The 19,531-nt window shown below is 39.1% G+C and overlaps 1 protein-coding gene across 1 annotated transcript in view; it reads right to left on the bottom strand.

Moving 5' to 3' along the window:
- nbas (NBAS subunit of NRZ tethering complex) overlaps window positions 1-19,531 on the bottom strand; it is a 228,409-nt gene that overhangs the window by 80,937 nt on the left and 127,941 nt on the right. Inside the window, exons 42-46 of the mRNA XM_030128460.1 lie at window positions 16,555-16,778; window positions 16,201-16,311; window positions 8,508-8,758; window positions 2,420-2,760; window positions 462-686 (exon numbers count right to left, since the gene is read on the bottom strand). Of these exons, the coding sequence (XP_029984320.1) occupies window positions 462-686; window positions 2,420-2,760; window positions 8,508-8,758; window positions 16,201-16,311; window positions 16,555-16,778 (1,152 nt within the window). The remainder of the gene's footprint in view (window positions 1-461; window positions 687-2,419; window positions 2,761-8,507; window positions 8,759-16,200; window positions 16,312-16,554; window positions 16,779-19,531) is intronic.

The following is a 19,531-nucleotide window of genomic DNA, read 5'->3' as shown; positions in this document are numbered from 1 at the left end:
CCCCACCCTGTAATCTCAGAGGATTGCTGACCACTACAAAAATTAGTAGTTGATTAGTAGTGCATTTTAAAAAGTTACCGAAACTAGCCATAGCAATTGAATTAATTTCTCTAATAACAGTACTTAAAGTGAGCAAAAATACAATATAGTCCTTCACTATGGTGTATTATTGCATGTTCTTATTATCCAAAGCCATTAGATTTAGTTCCACATTATCTGAAATAACTGACCACCAAGCTTTAAGTGATCGCTCAGCATTGTATACACTAAACACACAACTATACCCAACTTTGACCCACTGCAGCATATGGTGAATAATGTCTCTGTCTTCATCACTTGACATTTACATTAACAACATGGTAATCCTCCTTTTAGCAGACGACTGACCACACATTCACACAGAAAGGTGCTCTCACCCTCAAAAGTGGATGTCTAAAAAGTGGTTGGCAGATGGGCTGTACCTGCTGGCTGTCTTTGAATGACAGAATGAAGGCATGGCTCAGAGTGTCCAGGTGGGCCTGTGACTGCTGCAGGTGTGCGAGAGCCTCATCAAAAGTCATCCCCGCTGGGTCTGCGCTTTCCTGCTCTCCACCGCCGTTGCCTCCTCGTTTCCTGTTCTTCTCGCCCAGCTGGCGGAGGGCTTTGGTGGCTCGCTTTATCACCTCCGACCTCGCCTGGATGGTCAGCTGGAGACGAAATTGGACGGACAGAAGCAATAGAGAGGGGAGGCAAACAGGAGAGAGAGTGGGCAGCAAATTGAGTGAGGTGCACAGGTTATGCACATTAATTTTAAACATACCCCAATCATTTTGCACCGGAATACTAGGAAATCCAGCCATGTGTGTGTACGTTCGAGGAATATGTGTGTGTATGTGTAAGTGATTGAGAGAGATCATAGCTGCCAGCTTGGCATAATTGATTCTATTCAGTGAAAGCAGGTTAACCATTCATGGGGAGAAGGGAAGGCCCCTGGCTGTGGGAGGTTTTACTCTTTTGCATGGCAGCGCACACACACATACACTACAAGAACACACTTAAAAATCGTCTACCTTCACGCATAGACCGACCCTAACTTCACACTCAGACACATGCTACTTATACTTCTGCATTTGCTGGAAAACTTGACTTAGATTGACGGCACTTTTCCCTGCTAAGACAGGATGATCACTCAAATGGAACTTCCTGACAAACCTGCGCAATTTGGTATAATAGCTAGGTGTCTATATGCATTCTTGTGTGTTTTTATTGTGTCTGGGACATATCTGAGAGGTGTCCCTATATAGGCAATAATAACTAACATCAGCCAAAGCCTTAGGCAAGGTTTGAAATCAGTTTGGATGTTGATAAAGGGAGGATGCTTCTTCTAAAGAGGCAATTTAAGATCAATACTTCAGAGGGAGAGAAATGCCAGCACCCTCTGTTTCCCTTCAAATGCATCCAGTAGGAGGGAAAATAAGTCCCTGCTCTCTATCTCGGTTGCCTTGGCCTTGTGGGAAAGAGATCAATCCATCATGAGGGGGGGGTGGTGGTGCTGCGAAAGGTCAAATGTGCTCCTAACAGTGAGAAGGGTCAGGGCTTGCTGTTCACTCAAGGGTTCAGAAAGAAAAAAAAGGGGGGTAAGAGGAAAGAGGGACCAGACATGGGTCTCTGAGAGGAAATTTGCATGTTAAAAAGCACAGTGGGAAAACAGTGCCTGCTGGGAATTTGAGTTTAATTGGCTCTGAAGAAGAGAAGGATCAATTAGCTTTCCGAGAGTCACAGGAAAGGAGAGAGGCATGAGACAAGAATGGGAGAAAAGGGAGGGTCTGGATAGAGAGGGTGGCAGTATGCCAGTAAAAAACACCCACAGTAGGCTACTATTGATAAGGTGCGCCGAGGCACTTTAAGTCCTCTGCAGGACAATTTTTCAGAGTGATGTAATTACGTAGCTGACATTTTGTGCGCAATTTTATAATTTCTTTTATAAATCATGACTGGTAGGTGCTTTGAGGCAACAAGAATGTGGATGTGAACTGAATGTGATATTTGAAAATTAAGAAAGGGCTTTTGACATTCCAAAAACTGAGCCAGGGGCATGAGAGATGACCGGTTCAGACAATGACGGGTATGCAGTGAGGATGTAACTGTTCAGCTTGAATCAGTGATTGAAAATCTCCAAAATCTTTCGCTTTACACAATATGAATTCTTTCCGGAGGCTGCCTGGAGCCAACCACCTTCTGTGCTGCAGTTACAAATTGTCAGTCTGCCCAACTCCCACTAGTACTCGTCTGAAAAAGTAATAAAAAAAAGAGCCTCCTTCGCACTGTACTGTGTCATACTACTCTATACTCTATTCAATCTGGTATTCAGCATGTGATAGGAAAAAGATTCAAAGACAGATCATAAATTACACCCCCGCTCAGCCTTATCCATACGTACATGTTTAACTGCATCAGGTGAGAAGGTGATGTTGTCCAGGAAATGGATCGCATCAGCAGGGACCAGCCTGTCTAAGTATTTGGCGCATGTGTCATAAGCGTGGAGGTAATCTTGGTCGCTGTTTGGAGGTCTTTTCAGCAGTTGGGGGTCTCCTTTCCAAAACAGCTTCTGCAGCCACACTGCATGAACTGCACTAGGGGAGACTGTTTTCCCTCCACCATCAGGCACCGGCAACCGATTGGCAAGTTTGGAGATGGAAAGCACATTTTGACTGGTCAACACAGGCTCTAGGGTGACCAGCGGATCTGAGGATTCATCAGTCAGATTACGGTAATCCAATCCTGCAAGAGAAAAGGTTTTGATGCATCACCTGATCTAACATTACATGGGTACGTATTAAATATACTGTCACTCTGGACACAAACCACATAGTTACAACATAATTAATTTCACTCAAGAGTTCACACATAGAAATAGAAATAACAAACGCACTTGAAGGCACTATCATTAGCAGTGATGACTGTAGAACTCTGCTCCGTTTGATGTGACAGAGCGGCTTAAGTTGTGACAGTCTGACATATATTTTACACATACACAGCAAAGCCATCCTTTACATTATATTTAAGACATCAAAAGCTGATCACTATTTTTCACTGCCTCTCTTAATTACAGAGTTGGTATTTACAACGAAAAAGCTTTTCAAGGCTCTATATCATTAACACATTCAGTTACTTGGCAAGGCAGAATATAAAAGCTGCACAGTGAGAAGCCTAGCTACAACATATCTAGCTTTTCACATTTCAGAAAGTGACATGTGACAGAAAAAGTCTTTTTGAAAGCGCTTCATACAGTGTAAACAGCGCATACTACATTACTGTATCTACGTATAATATGGAGAAATCATACGGCACTTGAAGAGTAAGTACAATGATTTCATATGCGCCGATTCTTCAGTATTCCGTCACATGACAGCGATGCACGGATAACATGTTTTAAAGTGGTGCTGTCTGCGTGAAAAGGCGTACAGTTCAGACAGAATCTGTCTGTATGCATCATTATCACCTACCACTGCAGTACTGTGAGAGTGTTTGTGGGAGTGTACGAGATCGTGGCGTGCTCTTGGTCTCCAGCGCCATCAGACAGACACATTACTGTGGCAACACCACAATCTGTCTGGGCCTTAAATATTTAACAGCGGTTAGCCTGCAGGGAGGGCTCTGTCAATGCTTCTTGCAATCCCTCACACGCACGCACACACACCAAAAACGGTGATGAGTGCATACACATAGTGCTCTCAGACAGGCCCAGACGGACATTTAAACCACAGATAAGAGTTACAGGCACTTACACTTGTACTCTCCTTTCCCCCTGCCCCACCCACTTCATTCTCTGCCTCCATCTCTTCCACACACAAGCAGCAGCAGCTCACGCTCTTCCTCAGGAGAGCCTTGTCAGACAGTCACCTGATACTGTGTCTGAAATGGTGATGAATATTGGACACACACCACCTGTCTCTATACTGTCTGAACGCCTCTGTGTGAGTTTGCTTTTCTCCAGGACAACAAGTTAGTCATTTTAACCGTGTATGTGTCTCAGAGTTGGAGAGTGTTAGAAGAAAGTTGACGGCTCTGGAGACACCACAACAGCCTGTGTGTCAATTTTGCTGCAGGAGTGTGAATGTGAGGGTTATGCCTTAACAGTGTGTATGTGTCTGTGTGTTTGTGTGAGTGAGAGAGAGAGAGAGAGAGAAAACGCAGGCTTACATCGAGTGTTAGTTTGTAAGTGTTAATGTCAAAAAGTCGATTTATATGCAGTGCAAAGGACAAAACCTTATAGTCATAGTACATGCCATTTTACAGTTTCACAATATGTTATGCAGTATCTGTTCTGTAGATTCATTTAGGTAGTTTAACATAACTACACCATCACATTTGACTATTTTCTTACTTCATTTGCAACATCTATCTAACAGCACCGGAATTAAAAATAAAACTCCAAATGCTAAAACTAACACTCTTTGAAATATCGCTCATCTTGTGCTGGATGCAACCAGCTCTCCATTTACAATTTCACTATTTCCATGCTGTTTTACTTGATTTTTTCACTCTCTGCTCCTGCAGTTGTTGACAAATGAGCTCAGAGGTATTTTATCACCGCTAATTCATGTCATGAGAGACCGTGTTAAGCAGTCCGATCACCCAATTACCACTACCTAGTGAGGCAGCTGGATCTGCAGGCTCACGTGAGAAACAAGTCCTGCAGCATGCACCCTACAAATATACAGCAGTAGACAGTAGGGATCGCTCCCACGGTGAAAACAATTTTGCTCAATTTCTACCAGTAGACATTTTTATATCTTTGCACGGCATGTTACATCAACAAAAGTATTGGGACACATTGAATTCATGTGCTTCATGTCCTATTATTTTCAACCACAGTTAACCTTCTGGTTTCTGCAAATATCACTCCTGAAAAACAATTATTTGACATTTATCATGATAGTTATTAACAAAATTAGGCCTAATGATGCTATAGCTCACAGACATGTTCCATCAAGAATCAATAACAGGTTGAACTGGCGAGCTTGTCAGGTTCTGCTGCTATGGGTCTTGATGCAGGAGATCAATCTCGCAACAGAAGTGGGCGGTACTTTCACTGGAGGATAACTCAGCTAATTAAATGAAAGTCCATATATGACTTCCTATCAGTGCTCTATTGTAAATACATTGATATCTCTATGGCCCATTATAAGTAAAGGCAAATTGTTAATATGTCAAAAATTTGTCAAAAATTAAAAAAAAAAAAAAAAAAAATCAACATTTCTCAAAACTGTGAGGAAACTTTGTAGACATTGTCCCAAGGAAGCTACATACAAAATTTGAAATTAATCTACCAGTATTTTCAGACAAGACAATTGTTGAAATGTAGGCATTGGAAGCCTTGAGTTTCACTCAAGGTCAAAGGTCATGGACCGAAATGAAAGTCCATATATGACTTCCTATCAGTGTTCAACAGCAACTACATTGACATCTGTAACCATTTCCATGTTATAAACAATCAAAATATGTCCCATTATAAGTAAAGGCAATTTTTTTATATTTCAAAAATTCATCAAAAATCCAAAAATCTAAATTTCTCAACAGTGTGAAAGATCTTTGTAGATATCATCCCAAGGAAGCTACATATAAAATTTGAAGATGAAGGAGAAAATGTCTGAAGGAACTACTAAGGAAGACGAAGACGACAAAGACGCCAGACACAGCATCTTCACCATCTCTCATAACCTATCGGCCGGTGAACAAAAAACTGACAACATTTTTACAAAATAATATTTTTTTTAGAACAGAATATTTTACATCAACAGGAATAGGAAGTCCTAAAAGCTGTAGGTGTGATATATACTAAATTGTTTGTCTATGGTGTATAGTTAACCCAACCATAGTACAGTGTGTTTTGTTGTAAAAATATTTATTATGCTAATTAAATGTACGTTACTAAAGTGTCTCAACGTATCTAACATGGTTGATATTTCTAATAAAGTCACAAAAATGTAGCAGTGGCAGTGGGAACTCATAAGAAGAGAATATTTCAGATATTTTATGTGGAAATCCAGTCTTAGCTCCTCAAAAGTGTGCATTTTGACTTTGTGTACCAGTGTGTGTTAAACAGAGACATGTGTCAGCGGTAAAAGCTGTGGTGTTATTGGGAGCAGAAGGAGCAAGTGAGGCGTGAAAACACAGCTGACATCCTGCTGACCTTTACTGAACTTCAGAGAGAAGTGACACCACCTTAACCCCTAGACAACAAAGTTTGAGTACTGAACCGATGACGTGCTGCAACCTGGACATCGCATTCTTAGTGAAGGTGCTGCAAAAAAAAAACCTAAGTGTAAAAGACGACTACTGCATCCCTGGTGTGTCACGTAGCCTGACTACAGAGCTGGAGTGCTTCCCCTGCAGTAAAATGAGTATTCTTGCCCATGTTTAAAGCCCGTTTCTTTTCACTTTTCAAGAGATGTTGGAGAAAAAAGAACACAACATGGCAGAAATAAAGAAAACACCTAAGGAATATATCTAGGAACAAAAGGTACATTATCTGGGGTATTAAATCTCAAAAAATGTTTTAAAGCTTTATTTTCATATAAGCTTTCAGTTATATTTTAAGATTCTACACAAAGAACACTCATTTTGATTCTATCTACCGGCTTCACTCGTGTTAAGAGGGATTATATTTACGACTTCAATACTGGGTTTAATTTGCTAACATTAAAGGTATTTTTCACTAACAACGGAGGAGCATTAACCTTTCAAATCTTTGGCATTTTTGCCTGTCAGTTCTAGAAAATGGAATGCCTGATGGAAATTAAATGATCCTCTTGTGCTGCTGTTTGCACATTTTTTTTTTTTTAGGAATAAGGAGACAAATATAACTTCTACAAACAAAGTTAACATCATTAATCCTTTAACAACAACAACCCCTCCGGCGCTGCATTTTGCACTTTACGGCATTCAAATTATTGTAACTCCTGAACCATTTTTACTTCCCACAAAATTCGTACAGCATCAGAAAGCCGAGATCCTGAGCTTTCCGACACTATATAACACTTTACGGCAACAATGTGGGACTTATAAATAGAAAAGAACTGTTTCAGAGACTTACACACAAGCTAAAAAAGACCTGGAAATAAAAAATATGAATGTGACTAAATATGAATTACAGTTGTTTCTGATAATAATAATAATAATAAGTATTATTATTATTATTATTAAATAAATAATAATGGTCATCAGATATGACCCATTTGGACGTTCAGAGGCTCCATATTGAACGTGGAAACACCGTTATCTTCTACAACATTGATTCACTATTGAAATATACAGAGTTGGATCAATGACACTTAGTTTATGTTCAGTTAATGATATATTTTACTGAAAAAGTCACTTTTTCTGCAGTTTTCTCTGTTTTTGATATAATAACCCTAAGCTTTACTCTGACTACACCACAGTATCTGCCTCAGTAGCACTGTTAAAACCTGCTCAAAGATTATTGGCGTCCCACTGACAGACCTGACCTCCCTCTAGAAGAAATGTGTGGTCCAGAAAGCTTATCAGGTCATGAGTCAACCTAATCATGTCCTGGCTAGGGAATTTGGTTTAATGCCATAAGGAAGGTGCTACCTCGCCCCGCCGAGGAAAGCAAACAGATATGCCAGCTCTTTCATTCCCTCTGCCATCAGGCTTCCTGATTCTGTCGATAATCAAACATTGTGACCATAATATGTATCTGTTTGCTTATCTATGTATTTATTTATTTGCTCTGGTCACTGCTGGTTCATGCACTTTGACCTATGCTGCTCTGGTTCCTACGTTTCAATTGCACTGAAAGGCTGTCCCTGTGATTTTGTTTTGTTGTGTATGTGTGTATATTGGATGTTTTTGCTGAATTCAATGACTGGTAGTATGTAAACTAGGTGTGTATTTATGTATGTGTATATGAAGATGATAAGTGAGGTTAACTGATCCAAGGGACTTGATTTTTCATATATTATGCTGATAGGAAGCTAAACGATAGACTGTGGTGTGGAGAAGGGGTGGGATTAAATAAGTTATACTTCCTCCCACTCCTTTTCGAATATGCAAATGAAGTCAGACTTTATTTTCATGTATATGTATATGTTTTTGTATGTGTGTCTTGTTTCTTATAATCTGTTTCATTTATAAGGACTGAGGAGAATTATTTTATTTTGTTGCATATTCGAAATAAACTAAACTAAACTAAATTGCCCTATGAGGATAAATAAAGTAATTTTAATTGAATTGAACTGAATTAAGCTTTTATGAATATCTACATGATCAGTAAATTAAATACAAGAAAATATATGATTTGTACTGATAAAATAGGAAATAGAAAGGATAATATTGTAAATGAATGGTGATAAATCACTTAAGAAAAGTTAAACAGAGAGAAAATTTCATTTGGGAACAGACATAAAAGTAGCGCTGCGTCTTCGAGGGTTTATCCATCTTCCAGTTATTGAGTGGTGCACTCTGGATTGTTTAAAAATTCGTAAAAAGTCTGTTTAACTGACCGATGGCGACAGCTCGAAGCTTCTTTAGCAGTTTGACATGGGAGTCTGGCTTGATGATGGTGGAGACGAAAGGTTCGCAGCCTGCAGCGTCTAATAAGGTGTAGTAGTACAGCAGACGGTCCATATCAGTTCCCTCCACACTTGGTAGAACATACTTGGTCATGTGGCTGTAAAAGGCCTGGGGGTTACACTTCAAAGTGTCAAACAGACCAAGGGACTGGCTTCGGGATTCAATGTCCTTGGTGGAAAGACTAGAGGAGGAAAGAGGCACAAAAAAGAAAAAGTAAATGAGAGAACTGTGAAGGAAATAAATGAGATTTGTTATATCATGGCAACAGTATTTGACCAGTTTAACGTGAAAAGTACTAATCCTGAATGTCTTTACATACAATTATAATCCACCACCAAGTTCAAAGCTTTTACATTTGGCGCTGCTAACACCTGCTGTCTGAGATACGTTCTCGCCAAGAAAAATCTTCACAGTGTGTGGAACCACTTTAAGTTCCAACAAAAACAGCAATCTATTTTATAGGAGCAAATTAAGATCTATGTCGCTCACAGAATCCACAACAGCCACCATGCCTGAAACAAGATAAGAATAATTGGCATCCCGGAAAAAAACAAACAAAATTATATCAACAGAGAATCAGATGAAGACACAGTTGTAGAGATGTGTTGGTTAGAAAGTTATGATTAGAAAATGTATCCCTGAAAAAGAAAAAAAAAAAGGCAAATACAGAAATCTGCAGGCTTATCACCAAAGATGCAGTCCCTCCAAAACTGATGAGGATACATTTAAGAACTTGGTTGGCTGTGTCATGAAAAAACAGCAAAGTGAATAGAAAAGAGTAAAATAAGAAAAGAGCAGAGAGGAAGTGCAGCAGCAATGAGAAAAAATAGAGAGCGAAAAAACCCTATTTAGTTATTTGTCCAAGTTGTGCATTGTATTGCTGTTTAAAAACCACATGGTTAAAAAGTCAACAGCAGCAGGTGGTCTGAGGCATGAGAGGACAAGTGAAAAGAACAAGAGAAAAACACCACAGAGCTGGAAAAGCAGGGGGAAACATTCTCACAGATGCACAAACAGAGGTTAAACTAGGAAAACACCAGAAGAATGAAAAGGCAAAGGCAAAGTAACGCTACTTACTGGGCGTCACTGAGGGGTTTCGAGCAATCTGTGTCAGTCTGTAAATGTGTTAGAGTGGGTGCGAGCCTGTTTATCTGTCAGAACGGGACAACATCAAAGAGGACAGTGTTTCCTCTGGGTTCTTTATCAGAGCTAGCTAGAAGGCTTTCTCTAATGAAAAAAATATAGACAGCAGCAGTGGGGCTGTGTGGAAACAGCTGACAATGAGCTCAATAATGTAAATAACACTAATCATCCTCACAACAGGGGCTCTAATAAGACTGGAGTCAACAGAGCAGCTAAGTTGAAGTGAAGACTCTTTCAGTAAGTTCGATTTATGAAGTGCGCACACACATATGGGCACCCTGAGGCCCTGATCACCGTCTGATGTGTTGCTTTTTTAAGTCACATTAGCGTCAATGCCAGAGACAACTTGCTCAGATAGATGTTCATACACAAACTATAGACAGATGTGAATGTGCAGATTTGTGTCCCGTGTTCATGGCTCGGTTTCAACGCGTTAAGAGCACATACTAAAAGTCGCGGGTTTTCGTGAACATTTTTTTTCTTACATTTACTGGAGATTTGTCTTGTTAACTTATCACCAAATGTTCCTCTTACGTTGCACGCCAAATATACCTTTGGAAGTTGAAGTGATAATAACATATGATTTACAATGTACATTATAGCAATTAATAGGAGTGTAACAGAAAAAAATTGGTTCGGTACGTTTTCGGTTCAGATGTCTTCAGTTTGATACATTTGTGGTACAGTGAAGCAGACTAATTTCATTTTTTTAAAAAACTTAATTGATAACTGATCTTCACAAATCACTTCCCTCACGATGAACAACTTCGAAGATGACTCCATCATAAACACAGTCCACTTGTTTACATAGCAAACTGAAATGTTACTCGGGCCTTTTCAGAAATGTTGTCACGAAGTGCATTGTGGAAATGGCGACCAAGCGAAAGCGGTTTCTCATAGATTTGGCAAGAAAACAAGCCAGATCGCTACAATGTAAAATCATCCAGTCCACCAGGGTTGTTTTAAAGAATGAGTAGAGTTGGTGGATGGAGGTAAAGATGACATTTGGGTTTAGCACTCATAAAGAGACAGCAAAATTGCTGCTTTGTGGAATTCCCATACCCACAATGCACTTCACGACAAAATTTCTGAAAAGGCCCGAGTGACGTTTCATTTTTTTTAATGTAAACAAGCAGACTGTGTTTATGATGGAGTCATCTTCGAAGTTGTTCACCATGAGGGAATCAGAATAGAGACAGAGGTAGAGTTCTCCCGTTTAGTGCAAGAATTACAAGGCAACAACAAATAACAGTAAAAAGGCACACTTATTTATGTTAAATAAAATCTAAAAGTATTGCAACTAGGAATATCTGTAAAAAATAGAATTAAGTAGTGAAATAACATGAGAAATAGTGCAAATGACATGAGAAATAGTGTAAATTAAATGAGAAAATAAATATTGTGGAATAAATAGTGTGAAAGATAAAATAATATGGGAGACTGCAAACATTAAACAGATATTGCTCATATAATAAATGAGATTATTGCAGTGAACATCAGTGTTATTGCTGGTGTCCTATTGATGTTGTGTTGGGTTATTTATTACGGTGATAGCTCTGGGAAAGTGATTCAGGTGAGTAAGCACGGAAAGACTAATGGATAAGCCATAATTAGGCTATCACTGGGGTTTTACAGATCTGAAAAAAAAAAACTGTGATCAAAGTCATATGCTGCTTTAAGGTCTCACAGTCTTGAAGTTTTTTTTTCTTTCATTTGGGCAATTAAATTATGGGTGAAAAGTATGTTGTAACGCAAGCGCAACTTAACATGTACAGAGTAAAATATCACTGAAAATTGATTAGCAATACCTTACACTACTGCATTACAGCAAAAAGTAATCGTTACTATAATGTATTACTGTTGTAATGAGTTACTCCCACCACTGTTCTTCAAAGCTTGGTTACCAACTTGACTAAAGGTGTTTAGTGCCTCACTTCAGTCATGTTCCATGCAGCCTGTGTCTTTTCCCTAAGCTTTCAGGGTCTGTTTTGTCCCTTTGATTGTCCTATTCCATGCCCGCTTTGGAAATGCTCACTTGGTGGCATTTCCCTTCGCGCAAAAACACATTTCTGAGTCCATCTCTGTTGTGTTTTTGTGGCTGTAAAAAAACCAGGAGCCTCTCATTACAATCTTTTCTTGTCGGTTTCAAACGCTGGAGCACGGAAACGATTTAATCCCGAGTATTCCTCATCCTCTGTGTTGCTCTTCTCATCTCTCATCCCTTTCTCTACAGAGGGATTTTTGCTGTCTTACATACTGTACACCATATTGTGATAGGGTTTCTTTTGCATTATGTCCAAATGAAATAAAAATAAAAAAAAATAGTAAGCTTCTAATTATTCTTAAATTCAGCTGGATATTTAATTGCACCAGAACCAGACTGGCTGCAGGAAGAGGACACTGATGATTATTCAGTACATCATTGTTGGGTGAATTTATGCAAGCTGTAATTTTTCTAATGATCTGCTTTGCTAATTTGTTTACAAATGAGTGTCCGGCAGAGATTGTAAAAGTGGTTTTGTGCTGTGGAGTTCAATGCAGGACAATGGGCCACATATGGATTTATTTGTGTGTTTTGAATAGACAGTACCAGATATACAGTTCATTTATTTCTTACAAACACAATGAATGAATAGACACCAGCACAAAATCCATACACGCCATCTGCAAATACAGACACATTCTCCTTAGCAATAAATTAAACAAATGTGAAAAAAATGAAGCAGATTTTTGGTTTAAAGGAGGAATTTGTTCCGTTATGTACCTGCATTTAAAAGAATATACGTTTTCATCCCATTATTTAGAATAGAATTTTCAATATCATCCACGGCTGGTGCTCTAAACTAAATGCACATGTCACACCATATGATTCACGCTACAAGCTCAGAGAAAAGAACACCAAATTATTACGAATCATTCTGAAGAAACTTGAATGTATAAGTCATATTATAGGCAGCAATCATTTGGAACACTTGAAAACAGTGGGGTGAATGGACTTTAATGGCTTGAGTGCTCTATTTGAAGTCTCAGACTTGATTGCACATGTACTGTTTCCTGTCTATAATTATCTTGTTTTTTGACTTTAGTCAGAAATACTATATTTTTTTTGTTAGTGAACCCATTGGACTGAAAGTTAGTCGAAGCCAGCTGTTCTGCTTCAGCTCTCTCTGGTTCCCCCGTAAGAATTCAAAAAGAACAAACATGCTTCAGGTCATGGTAATGCCCCAGTATTAAACCTTACATTTCTTCTGCAGAGCCTCAATAAACCCCTCATAGCACCAAACATCACAAAATCTACTACACCTATTGTCTATGTGTGGCTACAACATGGATCTTATTCTCAATAAATAGCACAAATGTGGTTTTCATTCCAGGCAGGAATAATCATCAGTATAATAAAAACCATCACATAAGCACACAGCAAGATTCCCGCTTACAGTGACTTAGTTTGTGGGAAATATTTGACGTGATGAAATGTAGCGTACATGTAACAGTGTGTTACAAACAACAACAGCATGAATTTTTAATCCAGTGACAGCTAGGCAGAAAAAAAAAAAAAAACAGAAAAAAGATGTCCACATTAACATACACACCCAAATTGGAGTGTTAAAAATTAAGCCCTTTTTGTAAATTCCTACTAATGCTCTCTTTTTTTTGTTTTTTTTTTTGCTGAGCAAGGACACAGTGAAGTATGACTGAAAAGAACAAGGCTGTTAAGAAATAATAAAAGGAAAAACTGCATTGATAAATGGAAGAAGGCAAACTTTCCTGTGACAGAAGTGAGTGCCGTTCACAAAGTTCTCCAAGTAGTAAGATATAATTTGCATGCCAAAAGGTTCCTGGCAGGTTACAGTTGAAACTGGCTGTTGTAAACACACCAGGGGAAGACTATTATTTGTCTTTTTGAGGCCAGAACAAAAAACATGACCTCAACATGGAGAAAAAACCAACCCAACAGACCACAGGTGTGTAATTCAATCAAATGTCCCATCTCCAAATGTTAGAAGATAAAACATTGCGGCTCTACCCCTTTTATGCTGTAAAATGCTAAATGGGTTTGTCCTATGCCCATACACTATTCCCACCACCAAGTTTGTTGCACATTAGTACCGACGTTCATGTGCAATAAACAAACTCACTGTAATAAATACTAAACATTTTGACAGTGCTGATAAATGCTTTCCATTAGCCTAAGAAATGATCCCACAGGAAGTTAGGAAATCTAATGAAGTGACAAAAGATCAAATGATTTTGCCACCTACTCAGATCTGTAAAGGGCTTTAACACAGCCAATTTCAATCATTTCAGTGTGACTTGAGGTGTTGTGTGCCAGACAAGGTCACCAGATGTGAGTTTGGGAAGAGCTTGTACAAAATTCAAAGGCAGCCTCTGTCTCAGAGGATTTCTCATTAGGCTCAGAGTGAAATATATTCAGGGGATGAGTCAGAAGGGAAGGTGCCACAAAAGACTATTTATTTCTCATCACAGGCAAACACTGATCTATAGAAAAAGCGGCAGAACCAGTCAGCTGCTGGCAGCAGGTAGGAACTGAAATGAGGAGCTTACTGCTCCGTTGTTGCAAATGTCAAACGTGATGTTTGTTTGGATCAGCTGGCTGTCAACTGATGTGAAACAAAGACCAAATCCCAGATTTACTTTTCAGCCTAAATTCATCAACCAGCTTTGTGTGTGCAACAACAACAAACCTAGGGAAGCATAATGTCATTACTAAAACAGGCAAAAAACGCACGTGTTTCAAAGGCTTTACATTTGCAAACATTTTTTGGATATCTTAATTAAAGTTCTGCCAGTATTTTATCTTACAAGACAAAATATCATGCACCACTCGCAAAAAAGTCAAAAGCAAATTGATGCTATTACACCAGAAAGACCTGGGAGAATAAATTTAAATGTGTTCTGGAATATAGTTTTATCAAATGAAACCAAACAAAATATTTTTTATAAAATAAGTGTGAATGGTTTGACTGCATCAGAGAGATGACACAACTCCAAAAGAAAACAGAGTTCAGCAGAAATGGCTGAAACATGTCAATGCCTCCCCATTTTCTGTCGTGGTTTATGAGCTGTCATTAAAATGTCAATAAAACTGTCAGAGGTACATGTGACCTAGAGAGGGAGAGAGAACAGCTGACGATGGTGGTGTTTAGCAGGGCATTGATTGTCCTAAAGCGTTTATTCTGTGTTAATAGGACTGTCTCAGGGACACTCTGGTTCTATCATCTATCTCCTCTTCATCCATATATCTGACCCTTTCATCTTTCAAATCAACTCTGTATTTTTCTATCCAACAACCCTCCTGTCCAGTTGGTTGCTCAGCATTTCTGCATTTCTGGCTGGTTTGGCCTTAAAGACATTTCTATTTTGTTTTTTTTACATCCACTATAGTATAGCTCCTCTTCTTATCCTTAGAATTACATGACATCTGCACCTCAATACCCACTTAAATATGACAATGATTTAACAAAGACTGAGCAATTCTTCCCATAGTTCTTTCTATACGCCTTTTTGAATGACTTTCTCCCCAAAAAAAAAAAACCATGTATTTGAAACTGAGTGAAATGCTAGAGGCAATACTTGCCCCAAAGGAATCAATCACAGACCTACCCGTGTTCTCACCCATATTTCCATCCATATGCGTCTGTTCCCTTAACATTTTTTACCCGTCCGCTTTATTTATATCAGTCCTTGCATCCATTCATCCATCCATGGAATCAATACGCACATTGCAGATGCTTCAAGTCAAGATTATGGTATGAATATTCTTCATAGATTTATCGAGATCCAGAGATTTTGGTGGAAATATGCACACACAGTGACTACGGTAGGGTCTGAGTAAGGTACGGGTTGTAATTTATCGTTAAGTGGAGTCCATAAACCATTTCCTTATATCAGAATGCGACAGAGGGATATTTATCACAGGTGCACACACATGTGCGTGCAAACACACACGCTCACACGCATCTCAACTCTGCTGAAAAGGCATTCTATTAAAACAAGGAAAGGTGCAGAGCTAGTCAGATTCCTAGCTATGAAGTCAGAGAGCAAATAAATTATGGAAATAGACTCTGACGCATTCGCATCCCTCAAAACACAAACACACAAATACACACACTCACAGCATGTTTGAATTAGTCTGGGCTGCTTTAGGCAGCAGTGCTCATGTTTTTTTTGTTTTTTTTTACTCAATCTTAGAGTATGGGAGGGATATAGACATGTGTCCCAACAAAACAAAAGAAAAAAACAAGGGAACAGATGTTTGCTTTCATCAGCATAAGACAGGCACTAGTTTGAAATGAATCTAAGAGGAAATCCACATTCTAAGTGACAGATTAAATACTTTAAAAACTGATAAGACAGCTAACAGAACAGCAAAAAACTGAGATGGAAAATGCTGCTTGGGAGAGGGTGTGTGTGAGTGCGCGTGTACATGTGTGTGCGTGTGTGTGTGTGTGCACATACCCGCTGTCTGTAAAAAGGAACTCCAGGTGAGTCATGTAGACCTCCCACAGAGGAACGCTGTAGCGCTTGGCCAGAGACAGAGCGATTCTGTAAACGCCGTCATCTAGTGTCCTGAACACACAGGCACACGAGTAGAGAGGAGCAACATAATGATCAGATTTCATTGCTTTTATGGAAAGATCACACCCACTCATATTCATATGTTGCACAGAGCCAGAGATGAAAAAATAACTGCAGTACAAATCTGTGTGATATTTCCAGCTTAGCTATTAAAAAGAGTACCATGGAGGATACATGGAATGAATTGAATTGCAAACACAATGGTATATAAACCCTGTTCAGTATTAAACTTACTCTGTGAGGCCAAGGATGGTCTCCTTCTTGTAGTCTGGATCAGAGCTGAAGCGCTGAATGTCCACGCCACGGCCCAGCCCCTGTAACACCTGGGCCTGGGTGAAGTCTGTCAGGCGCTCGTTATACACATGCAGCTGGTTGATCAACTTCTGCAGCTCCTCTGGCCAATCAGAATATGCAGATACATGCTGTGTGACCAACCGTATCATCTCCTTGGGATCAGCCTATGAAAGAGGATTAATTGTCAGGTTTGCACACAAACAGCTTCTGAATATGTTATTTCACAGCAGGCTCACAGGGTAAAAGGATATAAAATGAATACTCTTTTACAGCCAAACCAAGTAATCCTGAGAATTACTATACCCACACTTCCCACAACAACTACAACTAAAAAATAAAATGGACTTGCAGCCTATTGCGCTTTGCCACAAGGGAGTTAAAATGCAGACTTCAAGGCTGGAAACCAACAATCCGCTGGCCTTACTTTTATCCTTGTTTTTCAATCTTTTGTTCAACTGTTCTTGCTTTCAAATGCAATTCTTCCCCCATGGAAATTGCAGCCGCACTAACCCAGACTCTTTAAGTGTAGCTTGACCAAATGCAAACTGCCCTTAATGCTCATCATTAAACTATGCCACACACTGAGCTTCAAATAACCTTCACTGCATGGTATCTGAAACTTTACAGGTCTTCTCGCTGCTTTACCGTGACAAACTAATGAGGCTATTTTCAAAAATGGCTGCAATTTTCAAGGGGGGAAAAAAAAAAAAAAATCAGCAGAAAAGATAGCACCAGTTGAGCTAGTTTGGACCTTCTTCTGTAATCTTACCTCTATGAAGACATTGCTGCACTTGAGTTAAATCAGGCAATTCAGTATGTACCTTTCTTCACTATGCAAAAAAAAAAAGTGGGTAAATGTAGCAGGTACAGTAATTGCTGCCGTGTTTTAGGCCTATGGGGAAAAAGACGGCGGACACACATTTATGATTGAGTGTCACACACAGAGAGAGGGAGGTGAATGTTGTATCTCTCATCACCTCTGTCTAATTAAATGAGCTCCTGAATTTGTTTTTGGCATCTTATGTGCTGTCGCCCAGCAGGATGAGACAGTTTATTTGTTGGTCTTATTTGCATATGGTAATTACGGCTGCTGGAAACATGCGAGCTTGGAAAACGCAGGTACATGTATGTGTGCGGCTGTCTGTCTCATCTGTCTCGGTGTGTCTTTTCCTGCTCTCGGTATGCGCCTATATGTGTGTCTTTAGATGTGGCCTTAGCGGCAGTCATGGTGGCAGATTCGCAGTTCAAAAGGAGGGCATGGGGAGAGGATGGAGAAAAGAGGCAGAAAAGAGAGAATATTAAAAATGTGGGGGGTACAGACAGGAATTCAGGGGGTAGGTAAGAAAAGATAGGTGGCTGAGGGGAAAAGGAAAGGACGGGAGGACTGTATGTGTTAACGCTGCCGCCGTTTGTCAGACAAGGAAGAATGACACGAAAGGGAGAACACAAAGCCGGAGAAGAAAGTCTGCTAGGACTATGATGGACAGGCTGATGTTTGAAGAACTTTATTGAAATAAGACTTTCATGATGAAATACTGTTGGCACTCTCTCTGTCATTCATCTACAATACTTTGTCCTCTTGCCTGTTTGAATTATACCGCATGTATTCCCATATACTCACAATTTTTGTCAACTTTTTCCCCCCCGTTTCATCCTTAAATTCCTCATCCCTCCTCTGCTCCACTGAGGAACCCCCAAATCCTTTCTAATGCAATTCTGATTATCTTGAATTAAACAAAGACATCACTATTTTTCTTTTTTTTTTTTTTAAGACATCACACAACATCATAAAAAAACTATTTGAGTCTTTCATCAAACAGACAATTTTATAAACTGCATGTAAAGTTAATGTATATGAAATAGTGGGTGATGGTGCACAGCTGGAAGTAAGCCAGCTCTGTTCAGTTCCCTTGAAGCTATTCCACCGCCGCCAGAGGCTCTTTTCTCTACAATTCCCTCCCTCCTGTGATACTGCATACGAATGATGAGCGTAAAAATAAGTCTCGGCCTTGAATCTTGAAAAGCCCTCTCATTTTGACTCAAAATTTACAGCATTATTATGTTATAGTTATAACCGTGAGTCGGTTAAAATGCTTTTGGCCCTTCCCCAAGCTGCCTTTTAATATATGCAAGAATACAGTTTGAGCTTGGCCGTTTATTATTGTGACTAACTCAGATTTAATCTTGTTTTGTTTCTCCTTCCACACACTGTTTAAACCCTGAGATTCATGCATTAGGTGAAATCCAATTGTTGCATGAATAAGTAATATACTGCATGTATCAACAGATTACAGTCTCATCTTGTAGTCATTTTTAAGAAGAATGTCACGTCAAAAAAAAAAAATTACGAAAAACAGTAAAAAAAAAAATTAGAATGTGACAGTGATGTATTAAAAGCCAAATTGGCTAAAATTTACTTAGGGGGTCAAATGAGTGGCCATTTCTGTCAAAAAAAAAGTTGTAAGAAATGCATAGAACTGTGTTGAAATAATGCTAATACATTTGTGCACAGACTACTGATTTTATTTGACAGTGGAAGCTATATTTTCAGAAATATTGGATTTTGAATAGCACGTGTATGTGAAAACTTTTGCTGGTGGACGGACGTGACATTACCCATGATGATCTGGTCAGTACCAGTACTTTATTAGGAATAAACTTATATACTTACTATTGCTAATTCTCCTCTTATTCATAAATGTTAGTATTGTGGATCTAAAACAATAACAGCTGAACAAAAACACAAAATGTGGCAGTGGACGGATGTGACATGGTTGTTACAGATCCCATCATACTGATGCTCGGCAGCCATGTCACTGTTTCCACAAATGATCCCTGTGCAAAAACTAGTATCAGAATTATTTATTGTATAGTTTATCATCATACTAAAGAGTAAATAACAATATAAAATTGTTAT

This window comes from Sphaeramia orbicularis, chromosome 24 (genome assembly GCF_902148855.1).
Source record: "Sphaeramia orbicularis chromosome 24, fSphaOr1.1, whole genome shotgun sequence".
Lineage (NCBI taxonomy): Eukaryota > Metazoa > Chordata > Actinopteri > Kurtiformes > Apogonidae > Sphaeramia > Sphaeramia orbicularis.
Note: the sequence above shows the minus strand (reverse complement) of the source record. Positions and strands in the feature narration are given on the sequence as shown.